Source organism: Lissotriton helveticus, chromosome 1_1, assembly GCF_964261635.1.
Source record: "Lissotriton helveticus chromosome 1_1, aLisHel1.1, whole genome shotgun sequence".
Lineage (NCBI taxonomy): Eukaryota > Metazoa > Chordata > Amphibia > Caudata > Salamandridae > Lissotriton > Lissotriton helveticus.
In genome coordinates, this window is record NC_136057.1 from 770,985,468 (window position 1) to 771,004,136 (window position 18,669).

General features: G+C 41.9%; 1 protein-coding gene across 1 annotated transcript in view; it reads right to left on the minus strand.

The window, feature by feature from the left end:
* Nucleotides 1–18,669, minus strand: part of CFTR (CF transmembrane conductance regulator) — a 1,176,514-nt gene that overhangs the window by 553,725 nt on the left and 604,120 nt on the right. Inside the window, exon 8 of the mRNA XM_078674337.1 lies at nt 12,373–12,619. Within this exon, the coding sequence (XP_078530463.1) occupies nt 12,373–12,619 (247 nt within the window). The remainder of the gene's footprint in view (nt 1–12,372; nt 12,620–18,669) is intronic.

Below are 18,669 nucleotides of genomic sequence, written 5' to 3' on the forward strand. Positions count from 1 at the left end.
GGCCCTGCGATTTGTGGCATTTGTGCTACCTCTTGTTTTCCTAGTCCCAAGTCCCGTTCTAAATCCCGTTCCAAGAAAATTCGAGACGAGCAAATGATACTGTATGAAATGATAGATGGTATCATGAATATTGATGTTTCCTGATGGAAACGTAGTGACAAGGAGGGAATGTGGAAAAGTAAATTTTGCCATGTTCTGTGTCCCTACGTGTCCCCCATCCTATGTTATGTGTGCATGATTAATATGCATATGTATTCCCCATGTTTGATTAAAGACGCAATTACAGTTGTGTCCATCCCTAGTATGCCAGTTCCCAGTTCTCGTGAATACTACGAATATCAGGCCTATGTAAAGTTACGTTGCCACGTTTCTCAGTGTGCACGTTATTTCATTGTAAAGTCCCCGTTTCTAGGCCTCAAAAGGGCCCGGACACCAGATTCAGCTCCTGTCTCCTGAGCCCTCGCTGAGGAGCGATACAGCCCCCACCTGTATCCTCGACCCTTCACTTACTTCCTGCCTCACAGTGCCCGGTTCAGCCTGGCTCTGCCTACGAGTCTGCCAAGAGTATGTTATGATTCTAGTTATCAGTTCAGCCCTCCTTCTCTGCATTCCTAAGCTACTGAATCGCATCAATAGTTTCCGTCATCGTCTAGCCTTTACGTCTCCATGTAAGAGAAATACTGTATTAATGGTCATTTAATATTCCTCAACACGCACTACATGTAGAATAATGCATTCTCCAGTCTTAGAGTCTGTTAGCCTCTCCCCTCCTGACTCTTAGTTTATATCAACATGTTCTCTAAACATCAGATACTAGATATTGTTTAGGCACATGTCGCCCTGACTCTCCAGACTCCAGTCTCTGCTCCTAGTACAGAGTTCATAGCCCCCAGCTTCTCCTAGTAACACGTCATTGTCAGTTTGCGCGCACCATTAGGTTAGAGGTCCCGGCTCCTTAGGTAGCTCCCTCCATGTTTCCGCCCCATTTATGACATATTCTGTTACGTTTACATCACATGTCTATGTATACGCCTCCTGTTACACCCACTTTCACCCTTATCTTTCGCGACTGCTATTGACCATACCCACTGCTCCGCCTATTGTATGTATTGTAATGCAACTGTTTTAGTATATATGCTTGTGTACTGTTATTAAAGTTAGCGCGCTCATCCCAGATCCAGCCCCGGCAGCTGCCGGGCTCTGCCATCCTATTCCTGTGCAGGATGTCCTGTTCCTGTCCTTTATGCTGTATTAAACCTGCAAACTCCTACTACCTCGAATCTTGACTCTTATTTATTGAGCTATCTGTTATTATTATGTCCAGTCAAACCTAGATCCGGTATTATTTATTTATATACCACGACTTCTCTTTCTTTGTGTGGGCTGCAGAGATCCACTTTGGGATTCCAGACTTCACTTTCTTTGTGTGAGCTGCAGGGATCCACTTTGGGATTCCAGATCTTTGCAGTAACGCAATAATATGTTATCAGTTATCAATACAAGTGTTGGGAAGGAATGCACTGGATTTCTATATGCCTCCTGTAAGGACTTTGCTAGGGGAGAGACCAGTCTTTTTTTTTGGAGTACTTCAAATGCTCAAATCAAGGGGGGATGAAGAAACAGAGGATCATTAAGCTTCCTATTTCTATAGACCAAAGATCCTAAAGGAGGGGAATGAACTATAAGTGTCTTTATGCCAGAGTCTCTGAAGAGGGTGTTCTTGAGACCCTCATCCACGCTGTCACGCTCTGCAGTGTATGTTTATCTCTGCTTGCGTGGAACATGTGCAGTGTGGCAATTAACCAAATCTACAAACGTTTTAAAACTCACAGAGAATCAAGAATGGGCATTGAGACGTCATACCAATTGTAACACCACACATGCAATCTACATTATCACCTACCCATACCCATTAGGGTGCATTAGCATGACCCTCAGAAAGAAAGGTGAAAACCCGGCGAGGAGAACACCAAAGCACATAAGTTGCAAGAAAATCACCACAATCATGAGTAACCACTTTTAGCCATGCAGCAGACAGCTAACGATTTGGAATGGGTGATCTTAGAGACCTTACAATTTTATTTACAATTTACCTTGGACAACATAACAAGTTATGAAGAACAAGGTCTGTTCACAAAGGAGCAAGGATGGGTGTACCATCTTAAGACCTTTGACAATGGAATAAATTACACTATCCCTTGGCTATTACTCAATTAAAAACACAAGCACCCTATAATATCAACAAAAATAAGTCATGGAAAATCACAGTGTTCCAACCCCAGAACTTTATGAACAGAATCACAGTGGATCATTGTTAGACCTGGTATCTTTGGCGTGGTCTCCCCCTATCCTTTTGCGTCTACCTCCTGTATTTTTGACGCTGTGCTGGATTTCGTTTTTTGCTGGTTTAGATGCTTTGGGCACTTTGCCACTGCTGTTCAGTGTCAAAGTGCAAGTGCTCCCTGTGTAAATTGATATTGTGATTGGTAATCCATGATTGGCATATTTGTGTCACCAAGAAGTCCCTAGTGAAGTGCACTGAGTGTGCCAGGGCTGGTGGTAACAAATGCTACTAGTGGGCCTGCAGCACTGATTGTGCCACACACATGAGTAGCCCTAAAATGGTGTCTCAGGCCTGCCACCGCAGTGCCTGTGTTCAGTCTGTGAACTGCCATGTCCTGCTGGTCAGTGTCCCCACTGGCCAGGCCAAGCCCTTCCCTTTCTGTACACATTGGTCCCCCTTATGGAAGGCCCAAGGTACCCCCTTAGGCACGGTGCAGTGTATGTGAAAGGTAGAGCATGTACTTGTGCAGGTGACATGCTCTGGTAGTGAATTACAGCCATTTTCGTTTTTCACTATTGTAAGGCTATTTTGCCCCATAGGCTGTCATGGGGGATGCTGGCTACAGTGGCTACCAGCATATCTTCCCATAGGAGCTAGATAGGACATAAACGTCTGGTATCCCGTAACTCAGAATTTAATAACACATCTTTTAGGAAAGATTGTTTTTAAATCCTGTGTTTGAGAACATCACTTTTAGAAAGTTGCTGTTCTCTTGTCTGACCCTTCTGTGTGCCTTGGCCTGTTTGTGAATTGGCTCTCTGGTTTGAGAGTGACAGGGGCTGGGAGCCCCCAGGAGGCTGGTTGGGTCAGCCCTAGGCTGAATGACTGCAGCTGCATCTTGAGTGGTGGAAGAGGATAGCACCTGGGCCTGAATAGGGCTCTGCCTGCCTTCCACAATGCTGGCTCCACCTCCTGCTGGGCGGCTGATGACCCTGCCTCTCTCCCTGAAAGGAAAGGAGAGGCCGGAAAACAAAGTGCTCAAGGAACACCTAGAACTGGTTCAGACCGGGCTCAGAGCCCTCCTGCACAAAGGGATCAAAGACGTATAAGTACAGGACTCCTGACTACAGAAAATTAGATCATCCTGGAAACAAGAAGGAACCTCTGAAAAGGAGAAAGCTGGAAGACTGAAGAAGAAGGACTGCCCTGCTGTGTGATGCTGGACTGACCTGCAGTTGCTTTGCTGCCTAGGAGAGGGGAAGGACTTTGTTGTTGCTTTGTCCCCTTACTTGAAAGAATCTCCAAGGGCCTGTTGTGAGCTGGTTCCCTGTTTTGAAGTCCCAGGAACAAAAGGACTTCACCCCACCTTCCCTGAGCTCTGCTGTGAGAGCTCTGTCCTTCCTAGAGTGCTTGGGCCAGTTGTGGTGCCTCTGAAAGTGGTACTTGTGTTGGGAAGCTGGAAACCAAGATTTGAGAGACTTTGCTACAGAAAAGTTATTGCATCGCTTGTGGAGCACATCCCCGAGAGTGTGAGGAAATTCCTGCCGCTGCAAAGGCACAGATCGTCGCACGGCTTGTTGCCGCTGCCGGAGACGTCGCATCCTTTGTTTGCGGGAAGATTACCATCGCTGCGAGCATCGTCGCAGAGCCTGTCATCGATGGGTGAGATCGCCGCACTGCCTGTTTGCGGACCGCATCACGTCGCTGCAAACATTGTCGCAGAGCCATCGCATCGAGGAGCTGTGAGAGGAAGTCGCGCTGGTTCATGCATCGTCGCCCCGGAGATCGTTGCAGCCCCTACAGATCATCGCATCGTGCCTTTGCGAGAACAACCTTCCTACGGAACCTACGCACCGGAATCCATTCAAATCATCGCCTTCCTCCCCATAAAGACCGGATTTGTCGCAACACGCCCGCTGCTGCAGCAGGACTGTCACCAACACCTCCCCATGGTCTCAGGAGCAACGCATCGCTTGTTTTCCACCGCACCAGCTTCTTCTTTGGAACTTTGTCGCATTTAAAGGTACTGTTGGCTAAACATGACGCAACTGTGAACTTTTCACGCAACTGTGGATTATTTCATCGCAACTTTAAGAACTCTTTCGCAACCATATTCTTAAACTGTGTATGTTGGATTTTTGTCATTTCGGTCTTGTGTAGTTTAGATTAAATACCTTTATATTTCTAAACTGTTGTGGAGTCAGTTTGTGGATTTTTCACTTTGTTACTGTGAGTGTTGGTACAAATACTTTACACATTGCTTTTGTATCAGCCTGACTGCTTCTACCAAGCTCCCAAGGTGGTGAGCAGAGGTTATCTAAAGAGTGTTTCCTCCTTACCTTGACTAGAAGCAGTGGTCCCTATTTGGACAGTGGTACCTACCTCTGCCAACTATAGACCCCCAGTACTAACAATCATTAATAGTAACCATCAACCCATCAAAAAACACCATCTTGCAATGATGGGCATTTGACAAATCTCTGCTTCCATCAAAACACAAAATAGTACTAAAAATCAGAAAGAATGCTAACTGCCAAAACCCTCTTGACAATAGTGAGAGGTAGTAATTGTACTAATTTCACTCCCGTTCTATTAATAAAAATAAACAAATACCTCACTTGATCATCAAAAGGCCAATGATAATAAAATATCATCCAAGTGAAGACTTCAGCTCGAGCACACCAAACAACAGTTTTTTTCTATAGTCTTTTCTCTATAAACTTTTTATAAGAATATATTTTTCCATTTTGAAAGAGATCAAAATACATCTCCGAATTAATCATAACCGCAAAACTTCATAACTCTATTTAGGAATTTTTCCATGGCATATGCATCTTCATGAACACCTCACATAGTTTTTAGTAACAAGGGCAAGATGCTGTTGACACTGTTTCTACGAGCAATGGACCACCCACGGGCCATGAACACGCCACATTGTGTTTGGGAAATCAAGGCCAATATACATTGACGCTGTATCCACATACACGCTTAGTCGTGCACACGAGAGCTGACCCAATTAAGAGAATATAAACACCCCTGAGCTGCATCCTTCTTGCGTTGCAGAACATTTAGGAGATGCATTAACATCAGAATCACTGCGGCCGGCCCGGTAAGCGATAAGAAAACTGCTGAAACTTCTTCACTACCATTGCAAATTTTACCGAAGCTTTAGTCCTTTTAAATATTGTACAGAGTGTTAAAACCTTTCTACAATGACATTTGCCGCTCAATCTTTTTTCAGAGCTAGCAGAATATTCATGTTCATGGGGCTAATTTATTTCCCCTGACAGGTACACCTCTTTCTTATTCAGCAACAAATTCTGCATAAGAATAACAATAATTTGTTTCATTTTAAAAATATTTTTAAGCTGCACATTAGAGCACAGTCATGTTAATTTCTTTTCAAATCTTTAAAACAAGGAGCTTAGGGGCACAATAAACTCATATTGCAATAAAGTGAACACATTTTATGGTCACACCGGGTGTGAAAGGGACTACTACTAAATCTCAGAAGTCACAAATGTTATATTGTATGTTTGTCTTCTTTTGTCATCCCCTTTCTGTTATAGGTTTAATGTAGTAACTATATCTTATTCAGAGCACAGTGTGCTGCAAGAAGAAGATGGGTGATTGACCAAATTCGCTCTCACCTACACATGTTATTGAAGAACCTTAAAATATAGGCCATCAACAATAATGGTCCTGTTCCAAGCCAGAAGACCGGTTAGGGCTTAATGTGGCAGAAACATGTCATCCTGATTACCAGATGCTGTGGACTAATCAATTGCCCATATCAACAATGAATAGTTTTTAACCTTATCCATATCCAGCTTTTTATTAAAATCCTTTTCACTGGATAAGAGATAATTTTAAGCACATCGCACTGTTGTTACACAGACAATTCACTTGGAGAACGGGACATTCATGGGTCTACAATTTTATTTACTTCCCTAAGATCTTGCACTACCCTCCATTTGTCACTTGAGAGTTGCAATGACTATCTAGCATCTCTCTCAGAATTCCTTTTTCTACCATCTTTTCTATGACAGGCTTCATTCCTTCTTTTGCTTCTCTTGAAAGTTTATATTGACGATTACAAGGGTAAACTGCATCTGGTTTTATTGTAATTTACACAGGCTCTGCACTTTTAATTAATCTGATATTTTACCTGTAAAACCCATAGCTCTTCTTTAACTATATGTCGCAAAACAAAAGGCAGGTTATTTTTTTGTAAGTACTAGAAACAGTTCACATTTTGACCTTTGTAACTGTACTTTGTAACTGTATCATTGTTTTCAGAAACATCAAATCTATTCTACATTTTTTATTTTGTCAGCCTCGCTAAGGTTTGCAGGAAATACACCCACCTCTTGTACCAGATATTTTCTCCATCATATTTTTGCATCCCCCACTTGGCTTCTAACCACTAGCTCACTGTATTGCTAATCTACTTTCTCACCCTCTTCCTCTAATTCTAAATAGCCACTCAATCCCACTTGTGGTTTCCTTTAATACATCACATGTCTAGGATTGTCAAGCTTTCTGATATTAAAGGTACCTTCTAACTTCTAAAAGAAATTGCAAGTTTTTGACACCAGATGCCAGTCTGTTAGCTACACTGACAGATGAAAACCCACATCCTCCAACCTTTCAATTTTTTTTCGAAATATTGGAGGATGTGAGTTTTCATAATTGGGTCCCCAAGATAAACATTTTCACCTTCAAAAATAGGTACACAAAAATAAAGAAACAACCAAAAGTCAATTGAGGTGCGACTATGACTGTGGTCAACCAATCACAGCTAGACCTAGACAAGCAAATGACCATTGACAGCGCAACTCGTGGTGATGTCTTCCTTAACCCTGTGCAACTGTCAGGAAGCAATTAACCAATTGCAGTATGACTTCTTTGAGAAAGAAATCAACACAATTTCTTTAGCCACAACCAACCACACATTTTTCGAAACTGATTCTGTCTGCTAAACTTGAATAAGGTGGAAAAGAAAAATATCAAAAGCCAACCTCACTAAATAAACACAAAGCAATACCTTTATGGCACTGTCAATCAAACTAAGACAGATAGTTGACCAGCATTGAACTAGGCCCTTCCTGCAAGATCATCCCCAAATGTTTTGCCTTCACTCCTCCTGTTTTTGCTGACTTTGTTTTTCTGGCCTTAGGAATCTGCACATTTTAACACTCCTAACCAGTGCTAACGTGCCTGTGCCCTCTCTTTGAAACAAAGTTAAATGGGACCAGGTAACCATGTCATGTTTGGTGTCTCTGGAATTGTAGTTTAAAATCCTAACTTATGGTTAAGTGGACTTTGAATTACAATTTTGAAAATATCACTTTTAGAAAGTCGGCATTTTCTTGCCTTTTGGCCATTTGGTGCCTGCAGGCTGTCTCTGGGTCACATGTGTGGGAGACAGTTGGGCTTTGTGTATACCTCCTAGACAGCCACAAAAATGGGGAGCTTAGATGTGACTGGATGGGCCATCGTTGGCAGGATGGGAAGGAGGGGCTGGGCCTAACTCCACTTACGCATGAATAGGCCATGTCCTGTCTCCACACAAAGGGCTACCCTCTTAGTTAGTCCGAAGCCAGAGCCAGGTAGCCAGAGCACCTGTGCACTTCAAAGGCATGCCTATTGAAGCTTCTCCCCACTTCAAGGGCACAACAGGGCATAAATACTGGACCTCATTCTTCAATACACTTCTGGGTCTGTGGATACTCTGCCAGGAAGACAGATTGCTTCCCTACTGTGTTTACCTGCTGCCCTCTTGCGTGGGTGAGAAGGACTGGACCTGCATCTCTTGAACACAGTACCTGATTGATTCCAAGTTGACTGGCCTATTGAACTGAAGCCTAATGGGCACAACAGTGTTCCAGCAACGTTGCTCCTTTACCTCAACTGTGCCATCTGTGAGTCTACCCTGCCAAGTGGTGCCACCCAAGTCCTGGACCCTTGGAAGTGGCTTAAGGTTCTGTGCCAGCCTCTGTGGATCAGTTAAGCAAAAAGATGGTCACAGCGAAGATTAATTTAACAAAAAAAGAATTTAAGCACACCATGACAAATCAAATGAATGCCATTTATTCTTTAATCATTGCATGATTATAAAGGACAGTATGATTATCTGTACTTTTCTAAAAATGGTGCTCGAGAAAAGGGGAGAGAGAGTGCTCAGGAAGGAATGTGCGCTTGTGAGGGTTGTAAAAGAGGAAAGGCAATGTGCAATATATACATCAAAGATCGCTGAAACCCATCCAGCCTTGTGAAGGCAAATCAATACAAAACAAACATAGCATTATTCTGACACAGATAGTTCTTTTCTGTCATCTGTGCTTCAAAGGTTATAAAGGACCATCGACGTTTCGACCCCTATGAAAGATGAAGATTAATTGTTCCTTAGCCTGGGGTCTTCATCAGGACGAAAAGGGAGACACCTAGAGACAATTAGATCGACTCATGTTAGTCTGGTGGTGGAGAGTGCTAATCTAAACAATGATGAATGATAACAATGAATGTTTACCGATTGGCACCAGCTGGATGAATCAGGCTGAAAAATGTAAGAATGGTAGGCCCTTCAGCTCCTGTGTCAGAGAATGTGAGAAAGGAGAACTCACGTTGATCTGCTTGGATTAGACCCGTTGCAAAGCCCTGCATCGCCTTTGCAACTTGCAACGCCTTCAGAACTGCTACTGCATGACGCATCCTCAGTGCATGTCCCCTCATCAACAGCAGCCTCAATGATAATGACAGGCTCTGCACTTCAGCCTCACAGCTCTTCATAACCAATGCATTACCTCGACTGCGTGCCACACAGGGCCGGACTGGGAACTAAAACCGGCCCTGGCAAAGTGCTCGGCCGGCCCCCCCTCCCCACTCGGGGGGGGGTTGGAGGTGCCGCCGAGCGCTTTGCTAGGGCCGGTTTTCGGCCGATTTCGTTGCAGTCCCGATTTTGCAGCTATGCTGCAAAAACGTTCCTCTAACAAAATCGGCCCCCCAGGGGCTCAAAACCGGCCCCCACCCTTTCGGCGCACCAGGGGATTGCCCGGTGCCCGCTATGGCCAGTCCGGGCCTGGTGCCACATCCTCGATATCGGACTCCGCATCACAAGCTCCATCAATGGGATCCTTGATAATGATGCAGTCCCTCACAGCGCACCTTTGCCGTACCTCGGAACGGACAAATTGCTACGGCAGTACAAAACATCTTCAACACAGATCCTCATAATGCTCTGAAAAACAGGATTTAAAATACTCTGTCCAGGAGACATAACTGTGTCCCTGCAGCTGGTCTGCTCTCCATCAGGTTCAGCCTGAACTTGTGACTTTGTCCCAGTCCGGCGCGACCAGATATCCACAGTTTGCACAGTGTGGTTTTTAGGTCTATTTTTACTAAAAACTTTCAAATTGCATGTCATCTGTTCTGCTGATTATTTTTTTGTTGTGTTGGTCTACTTGTATTTATTAAAATTAGTTCTATTTTTCTAACTTGATGTGAGATCCTTTTTGTGTGGCGTTGTCACTTCATTACTGTTTATACAAAAACTTTGCACATCGCCTCTAAGTTAAAGCTGACTGCTCCGTGCCAAGCTACCGGAGTGTTGAGGACAGGTTAATTTAGGGTTGGCTTGTGCCTCACTCTGACAAGGACTGTGGTTGTTGCCTGACCAGGGCTCACACCCAAGTCAACCAACAACCCAATTTCCCACAACCAGTGATAATCAATCCACTTAATTAGTATATAGTGTTTACTCCAATTCACCAAAGAAGCATATAACTAATATATGCCACATGCATTCTAATTCAAGCCTATACAAATCTTTGTACTTTGAAGCTACTGTTCCCACAATACATTAACTGAGTGCCACAATCATTCACAATGCATTTCCATCCTACTAATACAAAACGAATGTGAGCTCAGGAGCAGCTATGGAACACCGGAAGACACCAAATAATACAATTTAGATTTGGACATGGAAATTAAAGAATGTGGACAGATTGAGGGAGGGCACAAATTATCACAGGGTGGATCCGTTTTTTTATCTTCAATCTGCCCCGTACCAGCAACCGAAATCTGTAGGTGCTATCTCTTAGATAATCAACAGATAAATGTACACCGTCCTTAGTAAAAACCATAAAAGATCTTGTGCACCCCCAACATGAGGGTGTTTTTAGGCATTTTCTCCATAGAAAATAATAAAAGTCATACAGTCAACATGGTGTGAGCAAATGTTGCAATATGAAAACAAATCCAAACAACATTATAGGAGGTCATATAATACCTCCATCCTAGCACTGTCTCCTAAATGAATAATATGCCTCTTTGACCTAATGTAATTGTAGGTATCGGAACAAATATGGGTACTTAAGCAATGGAAAGACTGATGAATGAATGCACTGCAGTGGACGAGCAGGAAGAGCCTTGAAAAATATCTAAGACCTTCTTTCATAGTTCTTTAAGAACAAGATGTCATTGCAAAACAAATAGTGCACAATTTTCTGTATGTGGTGTCAATGAGAAATATAAACACACAATACAAATGAATAAACAGCAACCATGTTAATACAAGATGAAGTTCAGGACCAGTTGAGGCCTACTTTATCATAGGTTAGCAAACCATTGGGCCTGATTATGAGTTTATCGGATGGGATAATCCGTCACAAACGTGACAGATATACCGTCCGCTGTATTACAAGTTCTATAGGAAATAATGGAATTGTAATTTCACGTTTATGACGTAGTAACACTTTCCGCTAAACTCGTGATCAGGCCCATAGTTTTGTATATCTTAGCATTTTCATTTTAGTTGCAAATGACTCATATTAATAAATGCATATAGTTCAAATTAGGAAATAACTGCCACAGCTGCAAGCAAGAGTTTATATATCACTGACAATCTGCTTCTCTTTAACATTAAAGTGCACAATCTACTCTATAAAAATGTAGTAGTCTAACTTTATCATATTTATCTTAGGTATCAAAAATACAGAAATATGTATTAAGCTGGTCAGAGAATATATAAATAAGGTGCAAATGTTTTTACCTCCAAATCTATTCACAATGATATGTATCCCAAAAATAAATGAGTAAGCTAATATCTTTTGAGAGACACATTGTTTTTCCAAAAATATATCTGTATATGTTACACAGTGGTTAATGGCATTACATACTTAATTTAGAGTGATGCTATCTTGATTGGATTTCTTATTTTCATTAATGCTAAAGGACAATTAATGTAGCAAGTATTGTTCAAGGTTGTATGAGGTGCTAATGAATTATAGTGCAGATGTGTCTGATAGGAGAAAACATAGAATGTGGAATCACTAAGCATCCATTTTTATTTTTAAATTTTCTCTCTAAAGGTTGCCTGTGTTTCAATTAAACTGTTAAATTCCCTGAAAAAAAGTGTTAAGAAAATATATGGACATAACATTGAATGCTAGATTCTTGATCACGTTAATGATGACTTAATAATCATATTAGAAAGTGTAGCTGACAGGTATGACAAGTGAAGAGTGTTATGTTTTCCTTATCTCTGTTCCTTAGTATAATTCTTAATTTTCCTCTCCCCTTCTTTTTTCTTATGTCCCTTTTCTAACGCTATTGTCCCAGACCAACTTCTATTTCCTGTTTTGGCTCAAATGTTTTATCCCAACATGTTTTTCTCCTGCTCTCTTAAACTCAGTGTTTTTCCTTCCTCAGCTTTATTCCTCATTCTGTCCCATTTCTGTTCCATTTCTAAGCATCAAACATCTTTCCTTTTTCTGTCAATCCGCACCGTCTTAACGGCACGACATGCCTTTTCTCCACTTTTGCCCATTCCTAAGCTTAAAATATTTCCTCTCCCGAAATCTTTAAATATTTACATTTATAATTCATAGAGACTGTTGTAAGGCATGTGCAAACAATGTTAACTGACTTAAAATGGATTCAAACGTGAGAATAATACATTATGAAAAGTTAGAAATGCATGTCTTTTGGTTTGCTTTTACTTAAAAAGTCCTTTAAAACGTATTTTCACAAATGCTGCAGTCCTTTTGAAAACATTAAAATTGTAGGCGAACAATTGATGAACCTACCTGTATTTTATTTATTACTCCAAGAGAATCAAACCATGTCTGTACAGCCCAAGGGAACTGTCTAGTGACCGCCATTCGAAGAACAATGCAGAATGAAATGGCGGTAAATATTTTTCTTAGACTGATTCCAGTTGTCAGGATTTGGGGCAAGATGGATAAAAAAACTACAAAAAAGCCTGAGAAGAAGAAGGCCGAGCTGTTGAAGTATCTAACATAGGCTGCTTTTCGGGTCAGCTTCAGTTCAGATCTGTCAGAAATAAAGAAAAAATATTTCTGTGAGATTTCCTAATTTGAGATATTGATCTTCAGGATACAAATTCTTTGATCTGTTGTCTAATAAAACAGTAATAAAAGAAACAGGGCATTGGAACACTTCCATTTATTGAAAATTGCTAAGATTTCTTTGTAAAGTTGGTTAATTCATGCAAACATCTCTTTAAGTGCCAATTGTCTGACACAACATTTATATACACACTGTAAGACATATTGGGCTTGATTTACTAGCATTTCGCATCGTGGTTGCACCACTTTTGTGACACACCCACAGGTCAAATTGCTAGAAGGTCTACAATGCCACATATGGGGCGATTTGAACTCCCTTGCATGGCTTTGTAAAGAAATGTTTCATTCATTCATTCTGGAAGGCGCTTCATGGTATTACCATGCATCCATCGAAGTCCTCTTAGTGCTGACAGAAGCCAAGTCATCACTGGTCTACCAGTCACCCGTATCAGGGTCACAGCAAAATCGTTCCCTGGGCAATAACTCAGCTTCTACGTGGCCAAGCTCCACTCTGACAACTCTCCCGGGGCTCAGTGAACTTGGGTGCAACTTTGAGCATCGGATCCTCGTCCCTTGTGCTGCCCAGCGGCATTTGGCAGCAGCTTGAATGTTCTGGACCACCAACCTGCGCCAGCAGGCTTCTCACCTGTTGTGTCCCTCTGCTGTGAACAGGTCAGCTAACGTACCCTTGGAGTATTATGGCTCTATCTGGGCACTGAAGACAACTTCATCTTAAGCAGGAAACATCGGGCACAGTGCCGTTCCTTTGATAGCCACCAGGTTCAATAAGTGCAGCCCATACCGGTGCAGCCTCTTTTTGCTGATTCTATTGCGTAGTAGGGTAGTCCTTTTTAGGTTCTTCTTCCAGTCCTGACAAGATCTGCGTGCTGGGTGCCAGGGGTGCCCTATTTATGTACAGAAAATGCTAGGATGCGGTTGGTAGTCAATGGGTTACCGGGTTCTCTCCCTCCTAATGACCACTTCCTGTTCAAAGTGGCATCTGCCATGATGTACTGTCTAGCCAACTCCCAAGATGGCAGAGCCCCCTCTTGGTGCCCAGAGCTCCGTAGCCCAACCCGGAAGTGTGACTACCAAGGGGCAACATCCCCGTGAAAAAGTAGTTTGACAGCAGGTTTTCCTCTCCATACTAGGTGCGAGCTAGTCTGTCTCAATAATAGGGCTGCTCCTCTCCCAAGTGTTGGCCATTTGCTCTTCAAATGCATCTTTAGCTTTGAAGCTCACCTTTTGGACCAAAACCCTGTGGCTTCCTGCAGGAGAGAGGTAACATCTCTCTCCGAAACAGGCCCCTATTTGTTCCTTTCCTGGAAGTCATTGGCATGTCTTCTCAGGGAGGCAGAAATCTGTCTCAAGTTCAAATTTGTATGTGCAACAGTTAAGAGCACAGGAGATTGAAAACAACCAAGTGGCAACTTTGTAAAAGTTTGCACACTGTAACTTGCTACATTAATTTCGACTTCAGAAACAAGTCTGGCTTAACGTAACAAGTTGTTTGATACCTTAGAGCAGAGTTCTTCAAACTGTGGGGCGCGCCCCCCTGGGGGGGCCTGACACCATCCTAGGGGGGGCGTGCACTCCACTCTAATTTCACCTTTGTTCCCTGTGGCAAGTCGAGGGAGGGGAAATCGACGGGGCAAGAAGTGCCCCTTCTTTTATTATGTTCACCGTCCCAGAAGGGGGTTAATTCATTCAGCTTCAGCGAGGAGGCAGGAAGTCTCCTCTGCTAAACCAAGGTAAACTGCCTCTTCAGGACATTTCAATCAGGAAATGAGGTCTGTGCAGTTGTGGATCGTGACATTTCAAAGTTGTGGGGTGTAAAACGTGTGGGTGTGTTTTAAGGAGGGTTAACGTACATGTCTGCATTTTCAGGTGGTATCAAGAAAACGTTACAAAATGCAGCCCTTGCAAGGTGTGTACGCTTCCACCCCAGCAGTGAAACGGTTAAGATGAAAAGTTAATATTAATAACCCACCATCCTATGACAAGGTGCATCAGAGGGTATCAAGACCATTATCAGGCAGAAAGAGAATTGCCAAGATGTGTGATCCTGGGTGAATCAAAGTACCTCTCCGCCTGCAGCTCCTTATCAGCCAAAACAGCGCACACACACAATGGGCTGACAATTACAGCAAGGAACGGGGCATCTATAAAACAGCAAAATACTGTTTCAAAACTTTTCCTGTACATCAGATCTTGTCTCAGGAAGTACGTTGCGGGGATACCCTCGGGGCACAGAAGACATGACACACATTTCAGCAGAGTAAACTGACACAGTTTCCACGGTATGTCAACAAAACGTATTTCTCAATCCACACCCAGGAGGTGGCCACTGATTTAAAAGCATCACTTTGATCTCAAATTTCTACAGAAAAGAAGCTGCCATCACGATCTAGCTAACAACGAGACATGTTTAACTTTCTTTTGTTCAGTGGGACTGGTAGAAGAATGTATATGTTTTGGTAGAATCATAAGTGGGTTTAGGAAGTTTAATATGCACCTCCTCGTGGATGAGTGCTTTAGTGCTGTACCAAAGTCCAGTTCTGAATCGATATTAGCTGAACTATGGTAAAATTCAGATATGTGCCTGCCTTTGACTAACTATGTGTGCCCTCTTTATCATTGGAATGATCCGCATGGCTGCCAGAGCAGCAAATGAAGTCAGAGCCTTGTGTAGAATGCATTTCTATTTCAATTGCATATGTTAGCATTGCACTGCTAATGGGCCCGTTTTCACATTCCTCTTAAAAGACAGTGCTTGCTGCAAAAGCTTACTGCCCATCACCATGATAGCCCCCTTTGCATATGGTTCCATTCTATACTATACCACCAACTGGAACTCTCAACCCTTCTGCAGTCACATTTTACAGGAGCAGCTTCAGAACTCGTCAAATAAGAATTAAATGTTAGTGCAGGAGTCTCACTTTAGAGGTGTCCAAGCAATCAATCCCCTCCCAGAAGGAAAACTCATTAACTTCAAGCCAGCAGACAGCCTCCCTGCAAGCACCCACAGAGGCAGATGAACATAGCAGTCACACACTGGCCGGGATAACACAACACCCAACTCGCACAGTCAAAATAGGAGCCAGAAGTACTAACGCAGTCACTGACTGCTAACTGAGTCAGGGCCTGCAAACAGTGACTCCTGAACAGGCTCTCTGCAGAGTCATCAAAGACGATTGCAGACCAAAATCTGCACGTCCAATTAGCAGGGGGATAAGACATCCTATAAAAACAATTTGCACACATTTTATCTAGGAAAATGGTGGTTTGAGCTATGTAATGATCTGTCATTTCAGCACACCCACTCACAAACCTGCACTTAACTAAAAACACTGTTATTATGTTGGACATTATATGCTGGATATGGCCCCGGACTTGCGTGCGGCGGTCAATTATGTAGTGTACCAGATTCCAGACATTTCTGTCGGGTATTGGGGGGGCCCAACAGCTAAAAAAATGGAGCTGGGGGGGCTCAACCTGCAAAAGTTTGAAGACCTCTGCCTTAGAGTATCAACTTTTGTCACCTTCAGGGGTTAGCACAGCTGAGGGGTCAGAGTGTAACCCTGCTATCGCCAACTGGGTGACCAACAGGAGTGTGCCATAACTTAGTAGATATGGAGCATGTCCGCATTGCATTGTGTGAAAGGTTAGCAAATCTGTCCCATTGCTGGCATCCTTTTCATTAAGTATATATGCTTGTTAATAGCACAGAAAAAGGAATTAACAATGTTTACTTATGAATATGAGCCAGTGGTGTACTTCAGGCAAACATGCCTAAACCACATGCATTAGAAGAGCAGAAAGAACTGCAATTAAAAATAAAATCACAACAATCATAATAAAAGAAGAAGCCAAGGCTTTCGTTTTGAAGGATTTAAATGTTAAAGTACAGCATGTAAAGTTTCAGTTAAATAAATCGTGTTTTGCAATGAAATGCTTTATCAATTCCACTATGAGGTGCAGAGGCTTCCCTCTTATCAGCAACTAAAATACCAAATATGTGCAATCACCAGTCGTTGATGCCAAATATGCGCCTCTGTATGCTCCATAATTTTGCTTTGTTTCTGTTTTAAGTTGCCAAAAGAGATGCAAATTGAACAGTGAAAGATAAATACAAAACAATAATTAATAGCGAGCCGCCTTCAAAAACGAATTTACTTCCAGAGAGCACAGTACACAAAACATTAAAGACACATTTGAACCCACGTTGCACACAGCACAAATCCTTAGTCTGGTGTTTATTTTCATAAGATTGTATATCAAGGCTGAAGTTTTAATTTTAAAGTCTACACACCCAAATGTAACATGGGAAGACAAGCGAAGGTGAGCAAGTAGATTTGTTTAGTGTTGCAAAACAGTTTAACCTTATGTTTTTGAATGTAACATCTAGTTTTCGTTCTTCAACTTTGTCACGCATTATAACAGCAGTCTTTAGTTAAAATTAATGCTAATCTGTGTCATTAAAATACCTCCACTTAGCACCTTGCAAATACTAATCCGTGGGTGGTTGTTTTTGCCCCAATGCAATTTACTAACATTCCCTTTACAATATGATATTTTAACTCACCATATGTCAATATAGTCTACATCTGTACAAGCTATGTTGCTGTATAACAGAAAGACAGGTAGGTGCCAATGTAAATGATAGAGGATAAGTACGAGCATCTCCGTGTTCTTTCACCCTACATACCTGACATGGATGGAAAAGTCACAGCCATATGAAAAGATAGAATTCCACTGTGACAGGGTTTGATCGCAGATGACTAAAATAATAACGACACGGCTATACAATTCTAAAAGAGGAGCACTAGAAAGTCCCTTAAAACAAAGCTCTGGTATGAACATTGCTCCAAGAGTCGTCTGGTAAAAACATCTAAAAATCATAAAAAGAATTATACTCTCCAACCAAGACTTTGCGCAAAAATATTTTCTCATTGGTTTTGGAACGCTAATCACAAAAAAAACTGTGTTTTTCCAGGACTGCACAGAGCTTTAGGGGCAGAATTGCAAATTGAAATATAATCTTTAACCCACACTTATGATCAAGGCAGGGCCTGCTCTTGTACAAAAGAATAAAACACCGCGGGTCACCAAATGCCGAAGTTGGTTTAGGGATGATAAGATATTATCACTAAAAAACCGAGATGCTCCCATGTTCTATGCTGCGGAGATACAAGTATCCCTCCATTTTTGCAAACTGTGAACCAGTTTATACCTCTGTAATAAATTCATCACATAAACTTTAGTTGCACTTGCAATCAACGAGATATTATAAAAGAAATGACATGGCAATCAATGGCAGTATTTGACAAATATCCTCATGTTCCAATTGATAGCATTGGTTTACAATGGTATTATATGCCGCAAAAACTGCTCTAATTGTCCCAGAGATTGCAGTCCAATGACATAAACGTGTTAGATGCCAAAAAAGTGCTTTGGCATACCATGTCAGAAGGTGGGTCATATTCCAGAAAGATGCCATTATATCTCTATAGTTACCATCACATTCTGATAAAGAACAAGCATTTATCCCAAGCGTGCAATCAATATTAAAATATACATTCCTAATTCACATCCGTGATGTCATTAATGGTATTAGAAATTATGACGTATGTAATGTCCATATGTAATGATGTCCAGGATGTCAACTGTCACATTATCTGTAAAGCTATGAGCAGTGCATTGTCACAAGCAATTTTTGCGTGGCTAAACATAGCTGGCAAGTGTAAGAGTTTTCTGGCTCTGAATCATATCATCCATTCAAATGCACTTTTCTCAAGGAACTGCTTAGAATTTCTTATGACGTAAGATATTATGTTGTGATTAAACATTTACAATTAATAAAAAGAAGTATGCATTTATTTAAAATGCATTAAAAACCTGATACGAGAGAGGGAAATGAGAGGCAAAGAGACCACAACTTCTGGGTTTTGAGATTAATCTCAGAAGTTGATTTAAAAAATAAACTATTGTGCCACCAAATTAGCTGCAGAACTT